This window comes from Schistocerca cancellata, chromosome 1 (assembly GCF_023864275.1).
Source record: "Schistocerca cancellata isolate TAMUIC-IGC-003103 chromosome 1, iqSchCanc2.1, whole genome shotgun sequence".
Taxonomy (NCBI): domain Eukaryota; kingdom Metazoa; phylum Arthropoda; class Insecta; order Orthoptera; family Acrididae; genus Schistocerca; species Schistocerca cancellata.
The window spans coordinates 557,382,396-557,410,127 of NC_064626.1; the positions used below are offsets into that span (position 1 = coordinate 557,382,396).

The 27,732-nt window shown below is 42.2% G+C and overlaps 1 protein-coding gene across 2 annotated transcripts in view; it reads left to right on the forward strand.

Moving 5' to 3' along the window:
* LOC126180792 (cGMP-dependent protein kinase, isozyme 1) overlaps positions 1-27,732 on the forward strand; it is a 597,699-nt gene that overhangs the window by 495,326 nt on the left and 74,641 nt on the right. For both annotated transcript variants that reach the window (XM_049924720.1, XM_049924719.1), the window contains exons 3-6: positions 484-626; positions 9,364-9,501; positions 9,590-9,759; positions 16,204-16,564. In XM_049924720.1, the coding sequence (XP_049780677.1) occupies positions 484-626; positions 9,364-9,501; positions 9,590-9,759; positions 16,204-16,564 (812 nt within the window). The remainder of the gene's footprint in view (positions 1-483; positions 627-9,363; positions 9,502-9,589; positions 9,760-16,203; positions 16,565-27,732) is intronic.

The window sequence follows — 27,732 nt, forward strand, 5'->3', positions numbered from 1 at the left end:
TACGAGTATGTGTAGGAGATTTTGATTCGATTATTCAGACAGACAAATTTGGAAACAGGATAAGATAAAGACAACTGTATCGTCGTTAATCTGATGTAAAATGAAAGTGTGTGCAATGGAGAGAGAGAGAGAGAGAGAGAGAGAGAGAGAGAGAGAGAGTATACGCAGACCAGTGAACATTGTTGAATAAACATCACTTTTGCAATTATTGGTTAACTGGTTTATAAATATGTGCATACAAGAACCAATATTGTACACAATATATAAGACGTTTGTCAGCCACTAAGGTGGTATGTATGAATTAATAAATTTTGTAGTTGTTAAATCCTTTGTATGAAAATGACACGTCAAATACCATTATGTAATTGATCCGTGAACGAATAACATCAATAATATTACTGACTTACTAAAGTAGTCTCTTATTTACAGTAAGTCTACGAGTAACTCTATTTACATCGTATTTATTGATAATTCTCTTTGCAGGTCCAAACAGCTGATAAAAGACGCTATTATGGACAACGATTTCCTGAAAAATCTGGATTCCAGCCAAGTGCGGGAGATTGTGGACTCCATGTATCCGCTGGAATACGCGAAGGGGAGCTTTGTAATCAGAGAGGGAGAAGCAGGTAATATTCGGACACTTGTGAAGCGCTGTGACGCCCGATGGCAGTTTACAATACACTGTAATAACATATCCATGTTTGCGCGGCGGTTAACGTCACTAATAGGCCGTCACCAGTTTGACAATTAATTTACTCTGAACGCGTTAATCGCATCAGAATGATGAATAAATAACGAAGTGGAATTATTCAAAGCAGCAGATCGACACCGTAATGGTCGGTAGACCGGAAAGTTGTAATACGCATATTGTGTTTGCGTAATAAGCGCATGTAAAAAAAAAATAAAAAAAAAGAAGAAGAAGATGGAAAGCATGTCCACAGTTGAAAAAATATATTCGAAAGGTTTACGTAGTGGTTAATAAATCAATACATGACGAATGAAGCGAAGAAAATAATGGAGTAAGCTCTCTCTATCCACACTTTCATTAAAGCCTACTTCACAATCTCATCTCTGGTGTTTGAATTTGGCAGTCTTATCGCTTGTAACACATAGTATTCTACATTTTCGTGCATTGTATAAATCTTCACCTTGGTTTATTTTCATGTTTTGTTTTTAATTATTTATGTAATGCGACATCCTCTTCCGGTCGCTTTCCACTTCAATTTGAGTACATTTTCCGGATAATCTTGAGAAAAGTTTCAACGCAAATGTTAGCGACCATTATATCAAGGAACTCCTATTTCCAAGCGCTTTTGAATGCCGTTGATAAAACAAATAGCTCCATTCAATAGCTCGCTTGTTAAAAAGTATTAATCATGATATGAAATTACGTGCCTTCCTCCCTAACATCATTTGCCGAAAATCTCATTTAGACATTTTAAGCCGTTCACGAAATATAAGTGATGGAATCACTTTCGCGAGTCACTTGCATACCACACCAACGGCAATTCTACTGGGTAGTCATCATGTTCGTAAGGTACGTCACATACGACATATTTTAAGGTATTAATCTCTAATTTTCCGCAGAATCTTAATTCAGACAATTGGCAGTCAGCTGATGTCCCGTTTCTGACGATTACATGCGCTACGCCATCTTGCTCGGTACTAAGTATTGGAGAATAACTTTCGTGAACAGAAACTATTAGAGCCATGAACAGATGACATTCTTCACGTTACGTGCTGAGTTTAGAAACTTTGTTGAAGCTCCCTACCTGACTGCTGAGTTCATGTTGATAAAAGAGTTATTTTACTTTAGTAAACACTGCCTCGTATACAGTAGCCTGTGATGAAACGACTGAAGTTAACAAAAAATGTATAGTCAAAATGGACTTGTTACTATTTAGTTGCATACTACAAGTCATGAAGCTTGCATAAAAGTAGTTTCCTTTTTATGTACAAAAATCCTTGCTATATAATTAATTTGCCATAACGTTTGATCCATTAATGAAAAAAGAATGCACCCAAAGGTAGTACATCGCAATAAAACATTAATTTTGGTATCATCAGTGCCAAAACAACTACACATGTGAAACGTTCGTCATTTTGGCCATGTTGGTTGCCAACACTGAAATTTGCATGACCATCTTTTACCCTTCTGGTGACTAGACGTGAAGCGCTACGTGAGGGAATACGTGCTCATGTGGTAGGAATGCGACACTAATGCGAGAAAGGCACAATGGCTTTCCAGGCGTTTGATCGACAAAATACTTTTCATAACAGGTAGTGGTACAAAGTATGATAGTACAGTATATGTGGACATTTAACTTGTAGGGATTCAAGTGCTACTAATTTGTTGAATTTATCAACATCGTGGCAAAATGATCCTGTGAGTTCTGACAAAGAGATCCGTTGACGTTTACAGTAACTTGGCTTCGCGGGAATCAACACGCATCAAATTCTGAAAAATAATCTGCAAATGCATCGCTATAAGAAAGAACCCGTTTGAAACACAGGAATTAGTCAGTTTCATGCATGAGAAACTGAGTAAATAAGGACAACCATTTCAACATGACCGTCACCTGTAGGAGCAAAGCACTTTTGCGTCAACGACTAAAGACATCGGATGTGGGCCACGAAGGAATCTCGACTAACTTTCCAGGAAACCATTATTTGATGTGGATGTAGCATTTACAAAGTGATTAAACAGTATGTATTTAAAGACGGTGCCAGAAATCTGGTAGCAATGAAAGGCTAACATTGTCGTTAGATGTTAACGCAACTTCTGGACTCACATTTCGTTAATGTGATCGATCAAAATGTTTTATTTTAACACGGTGACACTATCGGTCACACATCATATAGTATGACGTACTTGTTGAGACAGAACTTCCCACGCCACGAAATTTTGTGTGAAATAAAATGCGTAAATCAGTAACACCTAACATTCGCTACAGGCAGCGTAGAGTCCTGTAACAGTTTCTAATCAAAAATAATCAGCACTCTCCTTGCGTACGCGAAGACCATAAGTGATACGAAACGGATTCAACATTTGACCGTCCATCGCGGCACGGATATGTTACTCAGATACCGGCATAACAGCAAGTCTAAAACACCTACTAATTCTTCGTTATGAAAGTCAGCTACATTGTGGTCAGCCTTGACAGGGCCCTACTACTTCCGTGGTGCTGCTTTAGCATCTCTTAATTCAATTATTTACATCATTAATAAAGTAAGTAATACTGAAATACTTTTGCTACCCATATAAAGGGCAGCAATTATTGAGCTATATGAAACAAAATCGTCGTAACTTCTGAACAGTTCGCATTAGGACATTCAAACTGCACGGTTTGCTGCGGGGCATGTTGAGAATTAGTATGCACATGTGTCGTTTGGTTTAGCGAGAAAGCCCACTTTCATTTGGATGCGTTCGTCAGTAAGCAACGGTACCTGAGTGTTTTGGAAGACGATTTCACCTCCATTATTCGAAGTGATCATGATTTCGACAAGAGGCGGATTATGCAAGACGGAGCTCGACTACATCGAAGCAGGAGAGTGTTTGGTGTCCTGGAACAGCACTTTGCGGACCGCATCCTGGCTCTTGGGTACGTAGAGGCCACGGGCATGGGCCTCGATTGGCCGCCATATTCTCCGGATCTGAACACATGTGACTCCTTTTGTTGGACTATATTAAAGATAAGGTGTACAGGAGTAGCCCCAAAACCATTTCTGAGCTGAAAACAGCCATTCAGGAGGTTATAGACAACATAGGTGTTCCGAAACTTCAGCGGGTCATCCAGAATTTCGGTTTTCGTCAGCGCCTCGTCATCGCCAATGATGGCAGGCATATCGAACGTGTCATAACCTAAACTCGAATATCTGTAGTGACGTTTACATGTTGAATAAAATGTGTGCAGGCCGTAATTTGTAACTAATTTACATTTCTTTTCATGTTGTTGTAGTGGTCTTCAGCCCAGAGACTGGTTTGATGCAGCTATCCATGCTACTCTATCCTGTGCAAGCTTCTTCATCTCCCAGTACCTATTGCAACCTACACCCTTCTGAATCTGTTTAATGTATTCATCTCTTTGTCTCCCTCTACGATTTTTATCCTCCGTGCTGCCCTCCAATACTAACTTGAGATGATCCCTTGATGCCTCAGAACATGTCCTACCAACCGGTCCCTTCTTCATGTCAAGTTGTGCCACAAACTCCTCTTCTCCCCAATTCTGTTCAATACCTCGTCATTAGTTATGTGATCTACCCATCTAATCTTCAACATCCTTCTGTGGCACCACATTTCGAAAGCTTCTATTCTCTTCTTGTCCAAACTATTTATCGTCCATGTTTCACTTTCATACATGGCTACACTCCATACAAATACTTTCAGAAACGACTTCCTGACACTTAAATCTATACTCGATGTTAACAAATTTCTCTTCTTCAGAAACACTTTCCTTGCCATTCCCAGTCTACATTTTATATCTTCTCTACTTCGACCATCATCAGTTATTTTGCTCCCCAAGTAGCAAAACTCCTTTACTACTTCAACTGTCTCATTTCCTAATCTAATTCCCGCAGCATCACCCGACTTAATTCGACTACATTCCATTATCCTCGTTTTGCTTTTGTTGATGTTCATCTTATACCCTCCTTTCAAGACATTGTCCATTCCGTTCAACTGTTCTTCCAAGTCCTTTGCTGTCTCTGACAGAATTACAATGTCATCGGCGAACCTCGAAGTTTTTGTTTCTTCTCCATGGATTTTAGTACCTACTCCGAACTTTTCTTTTGTTTCCTTCACTGCTTGCTCAATATACAGATTGAATAACATTGGGGATAGGCTACAACCCTGTCTCACTCCCTTCCCAACCACTGCTTCCCTTTCATGCCCCTCGACTCTTATAACTGCCATCTGGTTTCTGTACGAATTGTAAATAGCCTTTAGCTCCCTGTATTTTACCCTTGCTACCTTCAGAATTTGAAAGGGAGTATTCCAGTCAAGATTGTCAAAAGCTTTCTCTAAGTCTACACATGCTAGAAACATAGGTTTGTCTTTCCTTAATCTATTTTCTAAGATAAGTCGTACGGTGAGTATTGCCTCAATGTGTTCCAACATTTCTACGGAATCCAAAATGATCTTCCCTGAGGTCAGCTTCTACCACTTTTTCTATTCGTCTTTGCAGCTATGGCTTATTAAACTGATAGTTCGGTAATTTTCACATCTGTCGACACCTGCTTTCTTTGGGTTTGGAATTATTATATTCTTCTTGAAGTCTGAGGGTATTTCGCCTGTTTCATATATCTTGCTCACTAGATGGTAGAGTTTTGTTAGGCCTGGCTCTCCTAAGGCCGTCAGTAGTTCTAATGGAATGTTGTCTACTCCCGGGTTCTTGTTTCGACTTAGGTCTTTCAGTGCTCTGTCAAACTCTTCACGCAGTATCATATCTCCTATTTCATCTTCATCTACATTCTCTTCCATTTCTATAATATTGTCCTCAAGAACGTCGCCCTTCTATAGACCCTCTATATACTCCTTCCCCCTTTCTGCATTCCTTTCTTTGCTTAGAACTGAATCTGAGCTCTTGATATTCGTGCAAGTAGTTCTATTTTCTCCAAAGGTCTCTTTAATTTTCCTGTAGGCAGTATCTATCTTACCCCTAGTGATATACGTCTCTACATCCTTACATTTGTCCTCTAGCCATCCCTGCTTAGTCATTTTGCACATCCTGTCGATCTCATTTAACTCTTGAATAAGTAGTACAGTTTTTCATATAGTTCATTAATTGTCACCATGTATTTGTGGTCTGAATGTTGTTGTCAAATTCATAATAATGTTATGGAGACTCTCGATTAATCTTCGTAATCAGAAGACAGCTGCTACCTCTGTTGTCCCCTGTAGCGATGCATACTCCGCGCCAGGAGAATTCGCAGCAGCTCTTAGTACGTCAGACGGCGCTGCCTAGAGCACAACATTAGCCCCCAATGAGTTCGCTATGTTCGCCGCTACGAGTGTTACACATGCTCACAGGACACTCTCCTATTTATATGGCATTTGCTCCTCCGTCTTCGGAGATCTCGCTCCGCGACCATACTAGGTTCCCATCCACTCACACTACGAAACCATCCATTTTCCCAGGTCATCAGTAACTTGCTCCACTGACACCCATTGCAGACTTCCTGAATTCAATATCTTCTTACTGTCTCCCTCAACAAACAAAATAAATACCGGGCGTATAATTGAAATGAATCACTTACTGCAGAAAGGCAACTTGTCCGATTTTCATAAATTTCCGCTTTTGAGGATTATGGTTCTCATTGAATCAATGCAACCGACCGTGGTGGCCACGCGGCTCTAGGCTCTGCAGTCCGGAACCGCGTGACTGCTACGGTCGCAGGTTCGAATCCTGCCTCGGGCATGGATGTATGTGATGTCCTTAGGTTAGTTAGGTTTAAGTAGTTCTAAGTTCTAGGGGACTGATGACCTCAGATGTTAAGTCCCATAGTGCTCAGAGCCATTTGAACCATTTGAATCAATGCATTGTTTACCGCGAAAAGAAAACGTGTTTGCACGATAGCACTAATCAATTTTCCGTTTTTATTGATGGAAAGAGCAAAGACAATGTACAGTGGATGACGTTGTTCAACTCACGAAACGTTCCTCGAAAAACGGAAACAAGCTTTCCATTGTTCGAATGAAGGAGGATTCCTTTATTGACTACAGTTCCTGCTTCCTCACATTCTACACTGTGCAGCAAAATTAAAGGATCACTTTTTCGAAATCCCGTAGTTGCCTCCCATTGCGACGCATAAGTTCGAAATATTGCGCAAAGGTGCCTGCAGTCTTCCTCTGTAGTAAAGCTACAGCAAAGCACCCTTCGACGTCACCCTCGAGCTCGGTGACGTTTCAGACAGCAAGGTGCGGACACATAAGTAAAAAAGGGCCACAACTCATAAGTTCATGTGAGGTGTAAAGTGGGCACCTAATTTCATCACAATCCTAGCTAATGCCTTCATCTCAGAGGCGTCAAAAAGAGGGGTGAATTGTCGGTGAGAGGGTTTGTCACAACCTTCCAACCGCGTGATATGTCTACGCGGGCTTGTGCAGTGTTGTGATCAACAAAGTTTCTAAACTCAGCACGTAACGTGAAGAATGTCATCTGTTCATGGCTCTAATAGTTTCTGTTCACAGAGGAATGTTGTAAGCATCTTTGAGTCGAATTTCAAACTTCTGCGATGCAATTGTGGGGGGGGGGGGGGGGGAGAAAGTGTGATCCTTTAATTTTGTTGCGTAATGTATGAAAGAACCTTCCTGAGCGATGATTCGTATGATAAAGTTGTTTCTAGACACCTGAAACACGATTCTCACTATTTCGTAATACGGTGAGATGACGTTTTTAGCTGAAAATGCATATAGCGTTACGTGTGACATGAATATTGCTGCTTTGACGATGGTTTGGTTGAAAAAAGCTGTACAACCTTTCGAGCTCAGTTCAACGAAAACCTGCATATGAGCGCTGCATATAAATAATAACGAAATGGATGATATCAAGAAATATTTGATCTGTATCCCTCAAGATAAGACGCCGTTTTCGAATGCGGTCACAGCATGGCCGACACATCTTGTGATGCAGATGAAGACAACTAATGCAACCATGCAAAACAGCAAATATTATTCAGAAATATGTAACACTTTTCATTACAATAAAGTGCGTGTATACGTACAATTTTAATTTAAAAAATAACCTAACCTTAAAATTAATCCGAAAATCCAGTATACTGCAGAAAAAGAGCAACACGAAGTCGTCCCCCTCTTTCGCCTTGCATCGTACTTCGCTTTTACGTCTATATAATAAGCAAGTATATTTATGTGAAGAAGCGAGTAATACATGTCAGGGGATAAATTGCATTAAACCAGTTTTACTCACTTTTTGTCTCTACTGTAAAAGAAGGAAATACAGGTGTTTCAAGGACTTTACAACTTTAAAAATTCATGTAAATTTATTGAAAGAAGATATAGAGTTGGGTTTAGTGTTATTTTGGAGAAAAACACATCAAGTTTTTTTCCCTTTACACTAAAGATGTTGTATGTGGCTGCAGTTGGTTATCCTGAACGCATCCCATCGGAAGTCAATTTCTTCCCAAACTCGCTGTTTGCTCAGTGGCGGCATAAATTCTTGCTCTAAGTCAGGTAGAGGAGCCGGCACAGGAGACACAAACACGATATCCTTGAAAAATCTCCATTTTAAAAAAATCGAATGGTGTCAAGTCAGTGTAACGTGGGGGCCATGCAATTTGCGCATCACGACCAGTCCATTGACCTGGAAAGCGGTCACTGAGAAAATCCCGGACGTCAGCCAGGTAATGGGGTGGCGCACCATCGTGCATGAAGTAAACATTTCGATCTTTGTCATCTTCATCGATCTGTGGTATCAAAAATTGCTGTAACATATCCAGGTACATTATCGCGTTGACGGTTCTCCCGCTGCAAAAAAGGGGACTTTCTTGCTCACTGCACAAAAAACTTCACTTTAGAGCTGTCACGAACATGTTGCAATGTTTGATGTGGGTTTTCATTGCCCCAAATCCTACAGTTATGTGTGTTAAACTTGCCACTTAAGTAAAAAGTAGACTCGTCAGAAAAGGTCATGTTCATCCCCATGTAATCGGTTTGACATACCCGCACAGAAGTTCTTGTGAGCAATTTTACCAATGTCTTTTATTACTTGTACGATCATGAATCTGTACAGTTTCAAATGCAAACGGTTTCTCAACAGACGGAAAACAGTCGTATGTGGGATTTGCAGTTCGCGAGATGCATGCCGGGTCAATTTCGTAGGGCTGTTGACAAAACGTTGTCTCACTTGCCCAACGACGTCGTCAGATGTGCCTGGACGACCTGATGATTTCCCAGGTCTTACCGAGCACCCAGTTTCTACAAAACATTTATCCCACTCATAAATTGTAGACCTACTAGGAGGATTTTTGGCGTACTTAGTACGGAAGATACGCTGAACTGTTGTCGCCGAATTCAATTCTTCAAACCAAAACACACAGCTAGCACGCTCGGGTCTAGTGAAGACAGCCATATTTTAACGCAAATGCCGCTAGCGCTCCTTACGGTGCGATTCGGTACTAGCGAACTACACGAGACAAAACTTGATGTTTTTCCCTACAAATTGACTTTACAATCACCTCTGTAGGTACTATGAATTGATTTATATGAATTTTCAAAGCGGTAAAGTCCTTTTTGAAACACCCTGAATGAACATGTTGCCTTTCTGCAGTAAGCGGTATGGCTGAAAAAGCCACAAAGATTACACTAGTATGTAACAAATAATTAACTGTTTTTTGTAATATTCACAGGATCACATCTCTACGTGTCCGCCGAGGGTGAATTCGAAGTTATCAAGGAGGATAAAGTTCTTGGAAGAATGGGACCCGGGAAAGCCTTTGGAGAACTTGCCATTTTGTACAACTGTACTCGGACAGCGTCCATTAAAGGTAGTATGGAACTCCTCACATCGGCCGACCTCTTAATTTTGTCGCCTGTTGAGGGGTTCGCGACTTAACCGTGTTTTGTGTGCCGCAGTGGTGAACGACGCGAAGGTGTGGGTGCTGGACCGCAGAGTCTTCCAGCAGATCATGATGCGGACCGGCCTGCAGCGGCTCGAGGACAACATCAACTTCCTGCGCAGCGTGCCTCTGCTCCGCAACCTCAGCAACGACGTTCTCGCCAAGATCGCTGACGTCCTGGAAGTTGTAAGTCTGACAGCTCGCCATGATACGTTTAATAAACGTCCTGCTGCCTAGGATACAGCAGTTCGTTTTTGTTTGACTACTAGTTACACTAGTTACCAACAGAACTTGAACATCAGCTACGTGACGATCAGATTAGAATTGGTAAAGTCACCAAGGAGGCAGTACTCACAATACGCTTGATAATGAAAGTCAGAGTCACTTTCAAACTATTTTTCGGTCTAGAAAAAACCTCCGAGAATGTAAATTGGCGCAATTCTCAGAAATCCTCAGAAAAATAGATATATGTAGTAGGGATATACAATAGGTACAAGAACCAAGAGAGAACAATTAGATTATAAGGCAAAGGGAAACGTGTTCGGAATAAAATTAGCGTCAGAAAGTGATGCGGTTTTTTTCTTCCTCCATCCAATCTGCACTTCGAGGTCTAAATGAAGGAAATAAAAGAAAGATTCAGAAGTGGGATTAAAATTCAGGGTGAAATGATATCAATGACAAGATTTGTTGATGACATTGTTCTTCTATGTGAAAGTGAAGGACAATTGTAGAACACGTGTAATGGAATAAACAGTCTACAGAGGACAGAATATGGATTGTGAATATATCAGAGACGATACTATTGAGTAGTAGCAGAAATGAGATTAGTGATAAATTTATCAAAACTGGAGACTACCAACAGCAAGACCTGAAGAAATCTGCTACTGTGGAAGGAACAAAATGCACTACGAAAGTATCAAAAAGGACACAAGAAGCAGACTAGCTCGTTCAAGACAGTGGTCCTCATCAAAAGAATTCCACTACTATCAAACATAAACCTAAATTTATGAAAGAAATTTCCGAGAACGTTCCCCTGAAACCCAGAATTGTATGGAAGTAAGAATTGTATGTAAACAAAACCTGCTCTGTGAAACGAAAAGAAGAGAATCTAAACGTTTCAGATGCTACGGAAGGATGATGAAGTCTAAGTTAACTAATCGGTTAAGAAATGAGGATATTCTTCGCTGAATTAGCGATGAAAAAACCATATCAAGAACATTAACTAGAAAAAAGGATATGATCATAGGACTTGTATTAAGAAATCAGGGTATGTCTTACATGGAACTACAGGGGACAAAAGTTGCAAATGAATACACAACTGCAAAATATACGGCAATGGAGTGAGGACGTTGCGTGTAAGTGCTATTCTGAGATGAACAGCTGACACAAGAGAGAATATTGAGACAGGTTGCAAAAAACCAGTCATAAGACTAGCGAACCAAAAAAATTAAATAGACAACGAACAGGGTGTCTCACTATAATTTATAAAGGCTTCTTCTTTAAAAGAGACATGTTTAATCGTTCAACCAATCATTCAGGTCCGTTGCTGAGATGTGCAATGTCATCATCCAACAGTAAGTTGTTACTTCTTCTTTCCTAGCATTAATCCCTTTGTCAAATTTCTCCTTGGTTTTCTTAACTGCCTGCACTGTGTACAGACTGAATGACGTTTAGAAAAGACTGCAACGCTGTCTCGCTTCCTTCTACATTTTCATTTCCTTCAACTCCTATAACTGCAGTCATTTCCCTGCAAAAGTTGTAGATAGCTTATTGCTCCTTGCATTTTATCCATCATAACTTCAGAATTTGAAAGCGTGTATGCCTGTCAACATATTTTTTTTCTAAATCTTCAAATGCTGTGTACGTGTGTTTATCCTTCTTCAGTCCATCGGTTAAGATAAGTCATAGGGTCAGTATAGCCTCGCGTGCTTCTGCAATTCTCCGGATTCCAAACTGATCTTCCTCCAGCTTGGCTTCTGCGAGTTGTTCTAGGCTTCTACAGATAATTCGTGTTAGTATTTTGCAACTCTGGCTTAATAAACTTACAGTTCGATAACGCTCAAACCTGTGGTACGGCTACTGTTACATTATTCCTGAAGCATGAAGTATTTCGCCTTCTTGATACCGAAAAGTAATAATCTCCATAGCGATGAATAACGACGTGTTGCGATATTTTTACTTTTTATTACTTTCAAAATAGTAAACAGAATAAGGAATGGCTCAGTGTCAAAGGCGGAAGCCACTCAATTGTGGAAAAGGTGAGAGGCTTGTTCTTTGTAGAGTTAAGATTACACGGAAAGGCTGAAGAACGACGGACATCAGAAGTGGATCTGTTGAGGTAAAGAAGGCTTACTTCAATAAAAGAGCTCTGCTGGTATCAGATATTGATAGATAATTGAGGAAGAAGTTCCTCAATGTGTACGTCTGCAGCACGGTATTACACTACTGGCCATTAAAATTGCTACACCAACAAGAAATGCAGATGATACTAAAATTGCTACACCTCGAAGATGACGTGCTACAGATGCGAAATTTAACCGACAGGAAGAAGATGCTGTGATATGCAAATAATTAGCTTTTCAGAGCATTCACACAAGGTTGGTGCCGGTGGCGACACCTACAACGTGCTGACATGAGGAAAGTTTCCAACCGATTTCTCATACACAAACAGCAGTTGACCGGCGTTGCCTGGTGAAACGTTGTTGTGATGCCTCGTGTAAGGAGGAGAAATGCGTACCATCACGTTTCCGACTTTGATAAAGGTCGGATTGCAGCCAATCGTGATTGCGGTTTATCGTATCGCGACATTGCCGCTCGCGTTGGTCGAGATCCAATGACTGTTAGCAGAAAATGGAATCTGTGGGTTCAGGAGGGTACTATGGAACGCCGTGCTGCATCCCAACGGCCTCGTATCACTAGCAGTCGAGATGACATGCATCTTATACGCATGGCTGTAACGGATCGTGCAGCCACGTCTCGATCCCTGAGTCAAAAGATGGGGACGTTGCAAGACGACAACCATCTGCACGAACAGTTCGACGACGTTTGCAGCAGCATGGACTATCAGCTCGGAGACCGTGGCTGCGGTTACCCTTGACGCTGTATCACAGACAGGAGCGCCTACGATGGTGTACTCAACGACGAACCTGGGTGCACGAATGGCAAAAAGTCATTTTATCGGATGAATTCATGTTCTGTTTACAGCATCATGATGGTCGCATCCGTGTTTGGCGACATCGCGGTGAACGCACATTGGAAGTGTGTATTCGTCATCGGTATACTGGCGTATCAGCCGGCGTGATGGTAATGGGTGCCATTGGTTACGTCTCGGTCACCTCTTGTTCGCATTGACGGGACTTCGAACAGTGGACGTTACATTTCAGATGTGTTACGACCCGTGGCTCTACCCTACATTCGATCCCTGCGAAACCCTACATTTCAGCAGGATAATGCACGACCGCATGTTGCAGGTCCTGTACGGGCCTTTCTGGATACAGAAAATGTTCGACTGGTGCCCTGGCCAGCACATTCTCCAGGTCTCTCACCAACCGAAAATGTCTGGTCAATGGTGGCCGATCAACTGGCTCGTCACAATACGCCAGTCACTACTCTTGATGAACTGTGGTATCGTGTTGAAGCTGCATGGGCAGCTGTACCTGTACACGCCATCCAAGCTCTGTTTGACTCAATGCCCAGGCGTATCAAGGCCGTTATTACGGCCAGAGGTGGTTGTTCTGGGTACTGATTTCTTAGGATCTATGCACCCAAATTGCGTGAAAGTGTAATCACATGTCAGTTCTAGAATAATGTATTCGTCCAATGAATACCCGCTTATCATCTGCATTTCTTGTTGGTGTAGCAATTTTAATGGCCAGTAGTGTAGGGGACTGATGACATCAGATGTTAAGTGCTTAGAGCCATTTGAACCATCCAAGAGGCGAAAGGCTAATGACTTCAAAAGCTCCCCTACATTAATTACCTAGATATTAAAATTCAGTATAACAGCCTCGATCATAACAGTTTATTTATGTTGGCACACGGTTTCGGTTTATAATTTAACCATCTTCAGGACCAAGTAGTTGACGGCCGTGCTCTTACGGCTATTGCTTTGTCCACCGCTACCATCCACCATCATGGCAATTACACCCTGAAGATGTCTAAATTATAAACTGAAATCTGTTGCCAATTTAAATACTCTTCTGTTGCGATCGAGAGTGTTTTACTGAATTTCAACATCTTACTCCGGTCGCTGTTTAAGCTCCATTGACAGAGCGCTTTCTAAAATTTTAAACTCCACCTAGGTAGTTTCTGCATGCTTTTAGAGTTGTAATAGGCGATTGCCATGCAGTCTGTTTTTACTCGTATAGTGCACCACAGCTTGTTGTTGTTGTGGTCTTCAGTCTTGAGACTGGTTTGATGCAGCTCTCCATGCTACTCTACCCTGTGCAAGCTTCTTCATCTCCCAGTACGTATTGCAGCCTACATCGTTCAGAATCTGCTTAGTGATCTCTTGGTCTCCCTCTACGACTTTTATCCTCCACGCTGCCCTCCAGTAGTACATTGGTGATCCCTTGATGCCTCAGAACATGTCCTACCAATCGGTCCGTTCTTCTAGTCAAGTTGTGACACAAACTTCTCTTCTCCCCAATCCTATTCAATACCTCCTCATTAGTTACGTGATCTACCCATCTAATCTTCAGCATTCTTCTGTACCACCATATTTCGAAAGCTTCTATTCTCTTCCTGTCTAAACTACACTCCTGGAAATGGAAAAAAGAATACATTGACACCGGCGTGTCAGACCCACATTACTTGCTCCGGACACTGCGAGAGGGCTGTACAAGCAATGATCACACGCACGGCACAGCGGACACACCAGGAACCGCGGTGTTGGCCGTCGAATGGCGCTAGCTGCGCAGCATTTGTGCACCGCCGCCGTCAGTGTCAGCCAGTTTGCCGTGGCATACGGAGCTCCATCGCAGTCTTTAACACTGGTAGCATGCCGCGACAGCGTGGACGTGAACCGTATGTGCAGTTGACGGGCTTTGAGCGAGGGCGTATAGTGGGCATGCGGGAGGCCGGGTGGACGTACCGCCGAATTGCTCAACACGTGGGGCGTGAGGTCTCCACAGTACATCGATGTTGTCGCCAGTGGTCGGCGGAAGGTGCACGTGCCCATCGACCTGGGACCGGACCGCAGCGACGCACGGATGCACGCCAAGACCGTCGGATCCTACGCAGTGCCGTAGGGGACCGCACCGCCACTTCCCAGCAAATTAGGGACACTGTTGCTCCTGGGGTATCGGCGAGGACCATTCGCAACCGTCTCCATGAAGCTGGGCTACGGTCCCGCACACCGTTAGGCCGTCTTCCGCTCACGCCCCAACATCGTGCAGCCCGCCTCCAGTGGTGTCGCGACAGGCGTGAATGGAGGGACGAATGGAGACGTGTCGTCTTCAGCGATGAGAGTCGCTTCTGCCTTGGTGCCAATGATGGTCGTATGCGTGTTTGGCGCCGTGCAGGTGAGCGCCACAATCAGGACTGCATACGACCGAGGCACACAGGGCCAACACCCGGCATCATGGTGTGGGGAGCGATCTCGTACACTGGCCGTACACCACTGGTGATCGTCGAGGGGACACTAAATAGTGCACGGTACATCCAAACCGTCATCGAACCCATCGTTCTACCATTCCTAGACCGGCAAGGGAACTTGCTGTTCCAACAGGACAATGCACGTCCGCATGTATCCCGTGCCACCCAACGTGCTCTAGAAGGTGTAAGTCAACTACCCTGGCCAGCAAGATCTCCGGATCTGTCCCCCATTGAGCATGTTTGGGACTGGATGAAGCGTCGTCTCACGCGGTCTGCACGTCCAGCACGAACGCTGGTCCAACTGAGGCGCCAGGTGGAAATGGCATGGCAAGCCGTTCCACAGGACTACATCCAGCATCTCTATGATCGTCTCCATGGGAGAATAGCAGCCTGCATTGCTGCGAAAGGTGGATATACACTGTACTAGTGCCGACATTGTGCATGCTCTGTTGCCTGTGTCTATGTGCCTGTGGTTCTGTCAGTGTGATCATGTGATGTATCTGACCCCAGGAATGTGTCAATAAAGTTTCCCCTTCCTGGGACAATGAATTCACGGTGTTCTTATTTCAATTTCCAGGAGTGTATTTATCGTCCACGTTTCACTTCCATACATGGCTACACTCCATACAAATACTTTTAGAAACGACTTCCTGACACTTAAATCTATACTCGATGTTAACAAATTTCTCTTCTTCAGAAATGCTTTCCTTGCCATTGCCAGTCTACATTTTATATCCTCTCTACTTCGACCATCATCAGTTATTTTGCTCCCTAAATAGCAAAACTCCTTTACTACTTTAAGTGTCTCTTTTCCTAATCTGATTCCCTCAGTATCACTCGACTTAATTAGACTACATTCCATTATCCTCGTTTTGCTTTTGTTGATGTTCATCTCATATCCTCCTTTCAAGACACTGTCCATTCCGTTCGACTGCTTAGTCTTTAGTTATGCCTTACCTCAGACTAAAATCTGCTACATACACACCACAGCGTTTTTGATTGTGGCGAACTTTTTTGTTACGATCGACTCGTTAGGAGTTCTACCCGGCCGGAGCGCACATCATTCGGCAAGGCGCGAGCGGGGACACGTTCTTCATCATCAGCGGCGGCTGCGTGAAGGTGACGCAGCGGCTGGCGGGCCGGCGCGAGGACGAGGAGATCCGCACGCTGGAGCGCGGCGACTACTTCGGCGAGCAGGCGCTGCTCAAGGAGGACTGCCGCACGGCCAGCGTGATCGCGCTGCCGCCCGGCGTGGAGTGCCTCACGCTCGACAGGGACTCCTTCATCCAGCTCATCGGCGACCTCAGCGAGCTGCACGAGAAGGACTACGGCGACGAGACGCGCGGCCTCTCCAGGCCCTCCAGCTCCTTCAGTCTCTACGCCGACGTCGAGGCGGGTGAGTGTGTTACGAAGGGCTCGACCGCTCAACTACGACCTCTGTTGCTCTCACTGTTGGCATTTGTGGAGCAATACGTGAGCCTCGCGGCTTTTCGCGGATAATGCTGCAGAATATAGAGAAGTTGCAGCATTAAACAATTGCAGCGAAATGCAGGAAGATCGAGGTACTTGGTGCAGGGAGTGGCAACTGACCCTTAACGTAGACAATTGCGAATACATAGAAAGAAGGATCCTTTATTGTATGATTGTATGATAGCGGAACAAACACTGGTAGCAGTTACTTCTGTAAAATATCTGGGGGTATGCGTACGAAACGTTTTGAAGTGGAATGACCATATAAAATTAATTGTTGGTAAGGCGGGTGCCAGGTTGAGATTCATTGGGAGAGTCATTAGAAAATGCAGTCCATCAACAAAGGAGGTGGCTTACAAAACACTCGTTCGGCCTACACTTGAGTATTTCTCATCAGTGTGGGATCCGTACCAGGTCGTGTTGACAGAGGAGATAGAGAAGATCCAAAGAAGAGCGGCGCGTTTCGTCACAGGGTTATTTGGTAAGCATGATAGCGTTACGGAGATGTTTAGCAAACTCAAGCGCCAGACTCTGCACGAGAGGCGCTCTGCGTCGCGGTGTAGCTTGCTGTTCAGGTTTCGAGATGTAGTCCAGTGAAACTGTCAGAAAAAAAGCCTGTACCTTGCAAAAGGTGGGGTAGAAGATTTTATTTTTTTAACTCGTTCATATTGTTGTAAAGGTTAGAAAACGAAGTTTTGCCAACAAAATTTCTCTTGGGAAAACTTTCTGCAGTCAAAAAACTTCGAAAATTTCGGACGTTTTTCAGTTTTTTCAAAATATCTCAGTTTCTTTTGCTCCTATCGCTTTGGCGTCTATTTTTTTTTCAAAGAGCACAAAATTCTCTACAAATTTGATTCTTACCATTTTTTTCTACTCTCAGTATCTAAGGCGCAACAGCACGTCACAAAATACCATTTTTTTCAAATTTCGAGCAAACTGGCAAATTACCTAATTTTTGAACACTGTTATTTCATTTTCTATTTGTGTAGTATAAACATATTACTCATCATGTTATTCATTGGAATTTACCATCTCACTCTGCTGCAGGGCCAGGACAAACAGCATCATATTCAGTAACTACGAACACATTCACGTCGTATTGCTTGAAGTTTATTTGTGTTACAATATGTAATACGATTGCATGCAGGTGCCGTACATTTTCTACAGTTGATTGACGTTAATGATCAGTTATAAGAACAAATGGTTCAAATGGCTCTGAGCACTATGGGACTCAACTGCTGTGGTCATAAGTCCCCTAGAACTTAGAACTACTTAAACCTAACTAACCTAAGGACATCACACACATCCATGCCCGAGGCAGGATTCGAACCTGCGACCGTAGCGGTCGTGCGGTTCCAGACTGTAGCGCCTTTAACCGCTCGGCCACTCCGGCCGGCTGTTATAAGAACAAGTATGTAGGAATTGTTCGGACAAAAGCGTATTTATTCATTGGCCTTCGTTCCGGAGGAAAATGTGAAGTCAGGTGGACCGAGTAAATTTTTTTGTCATTGATGGAGGGTACCTTATCCACAAAGTGACTTGGACTCGAAATGTTTATTTCAAGTCAATAGCCCAAAGCTATGTTTCTTACCTGCAACGTCATTTTGGATCTCAGTTGGCTATTGTATTTGATGGGTATCCATGTGAGGGAGACAAATGTAGCACAAAGAGTGCTGAGAGGATTCGTAGGTCCAAAAAACATTCTTCGGTTGACGTTGTGGTTGAATCAGAGATAGTGAACCAAGTCGCTCAGGACAAGTTCTTGTACAACGAACGAAACAAGATGCGTTTGATCACATTTCTTAAAAAGGAATTTCTCGAGTGTAGCATTGAATTGCTCCAGGCACAAGAAGATGCTGACGTTATGATTGTAACATCTTCCATTTCAAGAACCAAAGATTTTGGAAGTGTTGTCATTGTAGGAGAAGATGTTGACCTGCTTGTGCTCATGACCGGTTTGGGGCGAGGCATTGAAAACTTATTTTTCTTAAAGCCAGGAAGAAGAAATGCAGAAGACAAGTGGTTTTCCACTGCAGCTTACAAGTTGGACAGGGAATATATTCTGTTCACTTACGCCTTTAGCGGATGTGATACAACATCCGCTTTTTTTGGTCAAGGAAAAATTAAGTGCTGCAATATTGTTGCGAAAAACGAACACCTAACCTTAGCCCTTTGCACGTTCAATAAACCACATGCTACCCGTGTAGAAATAATAACAGCAGGAGAACAGGTTACTATCGCATTGTATAGTGGAGGTGTCAGCAGTTCCCACACACTAGACTATTTGCGGTACCAGCTATTCGCCAAGTCTGCCACAAAAAGCAAACTGAATCTTGCACGGTTGCCACCTACACAAGATGCTGCACGTCATTCGTTGCGGACTTACCAACAGGTCCAAAGGTGGATGGCAAACTGGAAACCTCCTGAGAAATGGTGCTGGAATCACAGTGACCACGGTCCAATACCCGTTATAATGAGCCAAGATCCAGCACCTGAAGCACTTCTTCACATTGTTTCATGCTCATGGAAGCTGAACTGTGGCGGAGCGTGCTCCTGCAGAAAAGCGGGTTTGAAATGTTCTTCAATTTGTAAGAAATGTATTGGGGTCAATTGTGAAAACGTGCCAAAATTTTTATGTGAAGACAGTGAAGATGATGATATGGAGGATGTTGAGGAAACCGCTGATGAAATCAACGAACTTGCTGAGGCTGACTCGCTGTTTAAAGAAGTGGTCAACCTGGGATCAACTCTATGCAAAGACCCTGAATCCGTAACTCAAGGTATTTCTGGTGACACTGAGGAACCTGGCCCATCAAAACGTTGGAAGTGATGCTCATATCTGTCTCAAGTGCGCTAAAGTGTGATATTACAAGTATTGCACACCCAGAACTGTCAACATTTTTTAGTAACTGACGATGCATTTTAATTGTAATAAATATACTTATTTTTAATGTCAACTGCGTGGCTTTTATACACAAGAATAATTACCTGCCTAATTAGGTTGCCTATTGCAGCTAATAATATTTCAGTTTCCTGAGACAAATTATTTTGTGTGTGTGTGTGTGTGTGTGTGTGTGTGTGTGTGTGTGTGTGTCTTAATGTCTCTTAATGATGTATTTTTTTATTTATAGTTTTACAAATACCAGGGCAGAGGTGCCCCATAGTGAACTTGAGGTAGTGATGTAAGAATCACAATAGTTGGGTGCCCAGCAATCCTCATATTGCATACAGAGAAATTGAATACCTGAAAGTGAGGTGGTAAATTCCAAAATATAACATGATGTATAATGTATTTATACTACACAAACAGAAACAGAAAAAACAGTGTTCAAAAATAAGGTATCTTGCCACTATGCTCAAAATTTGAAAAATTGGTAGTTTTTAGGCGCTGTAGCGCCTTAGGAATTGGAAGTAGAAAAAAATGGCAAGAATCAAATTTGTAGAGAATTTTGTGCTCTTAGAAAATAGACGTTAAAGCGATAGGAGCAAATGAAACTGAGATTTTTTGAAAAAACTGAAAAAAGGCCGAAATTTTCCAAGTTTTTTGACTGCAGAAAGTTTTCCCAAGCGAAATTTTGTTGGCAAAACTCGGTTTTCTAATCTTTCCAACCATATGAACGAGTTGAAAAACAAACTCTTCTACCCCACCTATTGCAAGGTATATCTGCAATTTGACTGGACTAATGGTGCGTTTCTGGATGAGGTATCGAATATATTGCTTTCCCCTACTTATACCTCCCGAGGAGATCACGAATGTAAAATTAGAGACATTCGAACGCGCACGGAGGCTTTCCAGCAGTCGCTCTTCCCGCGAACCGTACGCGACTGCAACAGGAAACGGAGGTAATGACAGTGGCACGTAAAGTGCCCTCCGCCACGCACCGTTGAGTGGCTTGTGGAGTATAAACATAGATGTAGATGATGTAGAAAAAGTTTTCCTAAGTAAAATTACTCAGCACAACAAGTCACCTGCCTTCATGATCGCCGATCGCGATTAAACTGAAGCGAATGAATCTTATTCTATCCTAGCAAATGTCCTTCATTGTTGTAGAGACCGCTTCCTTGGTTCCCTTGCTGTCACAAATCTCTGTTGGTCGTATCCTTGGATCTGAAGCTGTAGGAGAGAGTTGTCTAAGCTCCACACTTTTCGAGATTTCATTTGTTACAGTTACAAATCTACAAAATTGTTTTAACCTTGCCATCCTCAACTGTAGGGGTGGTAGCTGATTTTAATAACGCAAATTCTGAGTAAAATATACTGCACTTCATTCTCTGAACATCTCTAAGCAGCCTACAATTTAATAATCTGGTTTCCTAAGTTGCATCAGTGGGTGCATAAATTGTACCATCCTTTTAAAATATGTCTCTGAGTTCGTAGATATGTGCTAGTCTACTGAAGTGTTCCAGAAATTAGTTCCTATACCATTATTTGCAGGCTTTTCGATATACCCTCATCAGCCAGAACATAGTGACCGCCGATTTACTATCAGTATAAACCCGTCCAGGCGATAGCAGCTTCACTTGAAGAGGAACGGCTGCTAGTCAGAAACAAGCATGGTGCATGTCCTATCAGTGAGCGTGCTGTCTGGGTGTAGAATGGAAAGCCGCGCGATCATCTGAGTTTGACCGAGGGTGATGTCTCGGAGGCTCGGCAGGAGCATTTCGGAAACTGCGGGACTTGTCGGGTGTTCGAGGAGTGCTGTGGTGAGTGCCTTCAACACGTGGCAAAACCAAGCTGACATCACCTCCAGATATCGTGGGGTTGCGCGATCACCCCTCATTACAAACGTCGGACATTGTAGGCTGGACATTTTTTTTTTAACCAGGACAGGCGAGGAACTGGCTGAACTAACATCAGAATTTAATGCTCGGCAGAGGACAAGTGTGTCTGAACACACAGTGCACGAAACACTCCTAACGATGTGCCTCTGCAGCAGGCGACCCATGCATATTCCAATGTTAACACTGCGACGTTGGCTACTACGACTGAAATGCGCACGTCAACGTTGGCACTGAACATTGGCGCAGTGGCAGAGGGTTGCATGTTCTGGTGAATTCAGGTACCTTCTTTATCATGCCGATGAGAGGGCACGAATCGGTCGTCTTCCAGGGGAACAGCACCTTGCCACCTGAACCACAGGGCGGAAACAGGCTAGCGATGGCTCCATAATGCTCTGGGGAACATTCACATGGGCATCTGTGGGTCCAGTGGAGCTCGTGCAGGGCACCATGACGGCTAGAAAATTTCGCACACTGGTTGCAGACCACGTACACCCCTTCATGCCGATCATGTTTCCCGAGGAATTGGAATTTTTTAACAAGATAATGTGTCAGGAATGTGATGGATTATTTCTAGAAGCACAGCGGCTAGTTCCAGTTGAGATCATTTTTCCATTCCATATACCTTGCACAATTCCCAATACGATTCCTCCCTTTTACGAATGAGTTTCTGTAGTAGCTTCCCCACACAGTTCCAAAAACACTTACTTACACAGGTGAAGCTTTATTTCTAGGTTTCTTCTCCACTGTTTCGGGTAACTTTTTGTTTGTAGATGTTACTGATAAGGTCACACAAGCTCCTTGCCTGGACCTTGAAGTTTTGCTTGGAATTTTCATTTTACTCAGATTCGGCTATGTCTCACGGACACCTCTAGCCCCGTTTTTCACTGCCATGACTACTTCTGCATTAATATTATGGGGCAATTCGTACCCTATGTGATCAAAAGTAACCGGACACCCCAAAAACATGTTTTTCATAGTAGGTGCATTTTGCTGCCACCTATGGCCAGGTACACCATATCAGCGACCTCAGTAATCATTAGACATCATGAGAGAAAGCAGAATAGGGCGCTCTGTGGAGCTCAGGGACTTCGAACTTAGTCAAGTGATTGGGTGACACTTGTGTCATACGTCTGTACGCGAGATTTTCACACTCCTAAACATCCCTAGGTCCGCTGTTTCAACGTGGTAGTGAAGTGGAAACGTGAAGGGACATGTACAGCACAAAAGTGTACGGGCCGACCTCGTCTATTGATTGACAGAGACTGCCGACATTTGAAGAGGGTTGTAATGTGTAATAGGCAAACAACTATCCACACCATCATACAGGAATTCCAAACTGCATCAGGATCCACTGCAAGTACTATGACGGTTAGGCGTGAGGTGAGAAAACTTTGATTTCATGGTCGAGCGGCTGCTCATAAGCCACACATCACGCCGGTAAATGCCAAACGACGCCTCGCTTGGTGTAAGGAGCGTAAACATTGGACGATTGAACAGTGGCAAAACGTGGTGTGGAGTGACGAATCAAGGTACACAATGTGGCGATACAAAAATTTTTCAAGTTTTTAACATGGCTGCGGGTTCAGCGACCGTTTACAAAGTAAAATTAACAGCAATAGCAACCCTCGGTCGCAGTAAAGGAGTCTTTTGGCTAGGCTTCGGCACTGCTATGAGTGCCCTCGTCAGAAATAAAACTCTAAAGTGGCATGTCACGTATTAAACTAAAAATCAAGCGATAAAGCTTTAGTCGCAAAATTTGTACAACAGAATACATAAATAGCAAGCCACCATGGGCTGCTCTCATGCGTCGAGCTACGGTAGCATCAGACTGAGGCGCCCGCGTTAGAAATCACAGGCAGGTTAATCTAGGTCAAAAGATTCCTTTTTTTGCGACCGAGGGCTGCTATTGCTGTTAATTTTATTATTCAAAATTTAAATTCTCTTCAGTTTCTAGTATATCCATCTTATTCATCCTTGCTGTCCTTCACAATATTCTTCATCTAGCACGTACCATCACAAGTCAGCACAGCACTGCTGAATACGTCCATCACCTACCACACTTCAACTAAGAATGTGACCAGACTGCGCAGAGGCAAAGACTGTGCCACGACAAGACCAAAGTTGGTTTAAAAGTAACGCAACTATTTCTCCCTGTGAAGTGCACATCGGTAACATATAAAAATCAAAACGACATGATCACCTTACATATCCTCAACCTATCCACAGTATAGTTTTGTTCGAGGGTCATTTCAAATAGGAATGCGACGAGAATAAAATTCTAAACATTAACGATAGAAGCATACAAAACATGTTACAAATATACAGAGAAAAATAGTTTTATAACAATATCAGTTGAAGAATATAAGTAAAAAGTTTTTACAATATTCAGGAACATATGAATGATTAATCAATTGTATTCACCACTAACACATTATAATTTTTTATGATGCCTTTGAGAACGTTCAGCACAGGGCTGTTTTGAAAATTTATATGTCAAATTTTGTACTGAATTAGTACTGGTGATCTACACTGTTTTTTGTAGCACACAGGAAGTAATTTAGAGTGTATATATCTCACAAGGCCTATCTTTCAGAAACACAGTCACATATGGCAGTAGTAATTTGCATGATGGAACTAGATAGAAGTGTGTTCTTGTCACAATGACCAGACTTTCTTTAGCTCGTTGCAAAAATGTCACTGTTACGGGAAGTTATGTGGCAGCAGACTCAGTGAGACTAAGCATAGTTCTCAGCTGACAACACCACACAGGTACAAAGAGTAAAATGCCATAATATTTGCTTGAAGCAGACTGTAGATCCATTGATAACTCCAAAGCTATCTTGTAGTTTCAAAGAGTTCCTTATGAAAGTCAGTTGCCGTTTGTATTGGTGTATTTGGCAGAGCATGTTTCAGCATATAATCAGTAGACATATTTCTTCTGCCCCACCAAGTCTCAATCATTTGTGGTGAATGTCAATCAGTTACAATTTGTTATACTTAAATATGCAATTACCTATATTAAGACAGGAGTAATAAGATTTTACATAGTTATTTACATGCACATGTAGTGTAATGGTATCAGCATATTTCTATGACCATAGAAAAACTAAGAAAAAAACAGCATCATGGTTTTACAATAATGAATTACAGAAACATCAGACAAGTAAACCAAGTGAAACAGTGTTCAGTAATAGGAATGATAATAAACAATTATAATATCTGTACAGAATGATCCTAAGGAAGATTATAAATCTAGTCAAATAAATATGTTTGTGTGGACGTCAATGAAACACACAAAAGTATAGAGAATAAGGTAGAAAGAGATACATAAGGTTAGTTATCATACACAAGAAATAAATACATAAGTATAGTGGACACACACACAAATAAGGAGAACACAAATACTTAGGAAAAACATGGATTAGGGAATAACCAAGGTTCACATCAAATAATACTTCATGCAGTCAGTCAAACGTCAGTTTCCGATTATATCTGATATAGTCAATAATTAGCATTTTATCTAATTATATTTCATGCTTTAGTTTGTACATCTTTTAATCCTTTTGCCTATAATTTCATCAAACTTTCAACAAATACAACTGTTTATTGTATTCTTTGCTTCTTTCTGTCGTATGTTTTATACGTTCCCATAAGTTTATATTATTTAGCTTCATTGCCCTGCCTAACCGTATGTCATCTTTCCACTACATAGTCATTTCTCAACTTTGCTCTACCTAATCATTTCTCATATTTGCCCTACCTAATCGTTTCTCGTGCTCATCTTTGTGTAACTACTTCTTTGCTCTTTCACATTCATCTTTGTAACCATTTCTTTGCTCTTTCTTGCCTTTTCTCTTGTTTTCCTCCTTACTCATCTTCCATAATTTCGTACACCTCTTAAATGACTTATGAGAGCTCCCTACAGTACTATACTTAACATAATTATTGTATTAATGTTGCTGCATCCCATAGTAACAATTTATACAGAGATATGTATTATGAAGATACAATAAATGACGTAAGCGTAAAAGGCAAATACAACTCGAAAATACCTTAAGATGGGGTTGGGTTGTTTGGGGAAGGAGACCAGACAGCGAGGTCATCGGTCTCGTCAGATTAGGAAAGGATGGGGAAGGAAGTCGGCCGTGCCCTTTCAAAGGAACCATCCCGGCATTTGCCTGGAGCGATTTAGGGAAATCACGGAAAACCTAAATCAGGATGGCCGGACGTGGGATTGAACCGTCGTCCTCCCGAATGCGAGTCCAGTGTCTAACCACTACGCCACCTCGCTCGGTCCTTAAGTTCAAGCAATGCATGTTATTGTAAAAGAGAATATAAAGCTGAAAAGTAAAGAATCATAAGTATCCCACATACTTCCTGCATATCACCTGTCCGTGTCACAAGTCGGTAATGAAGAAATTTCATCTTCACTTCCAAAATTTAAAATTTCCGCAAAACTTAGATGATTATGACATTGTTCCATATGTATGTAAAGTTTATCTCAACTCCTTCTCTTCAAAACATAACGTTATTCAAAATTTATATTCTCTTCACTTTCTAGTATATCCATCTTATTCATCCTTGCTGTCCTTTATAATATTCTTCATCTAACAGATACAAGTCACTGCTGAATACATCCATCGCCTACCACACTTCAACTAAGAACGTATCAGGCTGCACAGAGGCAAAGATTGTGCCACAACAAGACCATAGATTGTTTAACAGTAACCTAACTCATTCTCTCTCTTACGTGCACATCGGTAACATACAAAAGTCAACATGACATGATCACCATACAAAATTCACCAGTTTCTTTTTAAACATTATGTTGCGCTAATAATGCTAAATAAATTGTAAAGCTTCATTTAAGGGCAAGTTTCTCCAATTGTTCAGGTAGGATAACGCAGACGTTTAGCGCTATGTAGTAGATAAAGTTTCTATCTTCTCTTTTTCAGTTTTCTACTAACGAATCACAATGAATATAGGTTCATGACTGTCTGAAGAGTAAGATTAATTTATGTGCAGGGTGATTATAATGAAAGTTCCACTTTCAAAACTCTGTAAAATGGAGTCAAATTTGAACGAAATGCTATCGAAGAAGGAAACGTTATGAAAACAAAACAAAATTAATGAAAATGTACCAATTAGATAGCGCTATAATCTTCATGACGTAAATGTGTTCAGCTATAAATGATAAATGAATCGCAATAAAACGGCTATAGTGTGAGTTGCGCGTTAAACCAACCATATGTGCGTGACCGCCCAAGTTTGGCATTCAACAGTTGTGGCTCATTTAGTTGAGTAAGCCATTTTCATTTCGAAACGAGCAAGAAATTCTGAGCAAACATTGTCCTAGTAGCAGGTCAGCATAAAGTAACTCCTGAACGTGGATAGTTTCGTTCGGATAGCGATGCAGGATATTTTGAAGGATTTCATGCACCTTGCTCATAGCTATGTCCAAAGTTCGGCCGTTGTCCGTGGAGTGTATGTTTGTACACCACCGCTCGACCGCTGCTGCAGTGCTGTAGCCAAATCTTATGCTGGCTTCAGATCGATTGTTTTCGGCATATTGCACTTCAGAAGAACCTCTACGAATTTCGTAATTATTTTTTCCAGACCCTTGACAGATAACGGACCAGCACCTTTATTCCTGCCTCTGAGTGTCCGGATCTTCTGCAGAACTGCTGACGTACAGTCACCGCTCTTGCCGAAGAGCTTTCAAATGGTTCAAATGGCTCTGAGCACTATGGGACTTAACATCTATGGTCATCAGTCCCCTAGAACTTAGAACTACTTAAACCTAACTAACCTAAGGACATCATACAACACCCAGTCATCACGAGGCAGAGAAAATCCCTGACCCCGCCGGGAATCGAACCCGGGCGCGGGAAGCGAGAACGCTACCGCACGACCGCGAGCTGCGGACGCCGAAGAGCTTTACCAGCAGCGCACGATCCTTCATTGAGACAGCCATGCCGAGCGTCTCGATTGGAAACTGAGGAACAGCCGATCAGCTCACGTCTTTTATTTTTCTTATTCTGCTGCTTACAGTGCTATCTAGTAGCAAAATTTTCGTTAATGTTTTTGGTTTCTGATAACATTTCCCCACTACTCGATAATATTTAATTCAAATTTGACTTCATTCTGTGCAGAGGTTCTTTTTTTACCGCGTTTTGAAACTGTAACTTTAATCATATATTACCAGCCTGCATATTCACTCATAAATGACACATTATGTTGCTCCTTACCTTATAACAGTAACTGCCTTCGCCACATGCGCAGAAAGTTAGATGAAAACTACAGTATCAACAC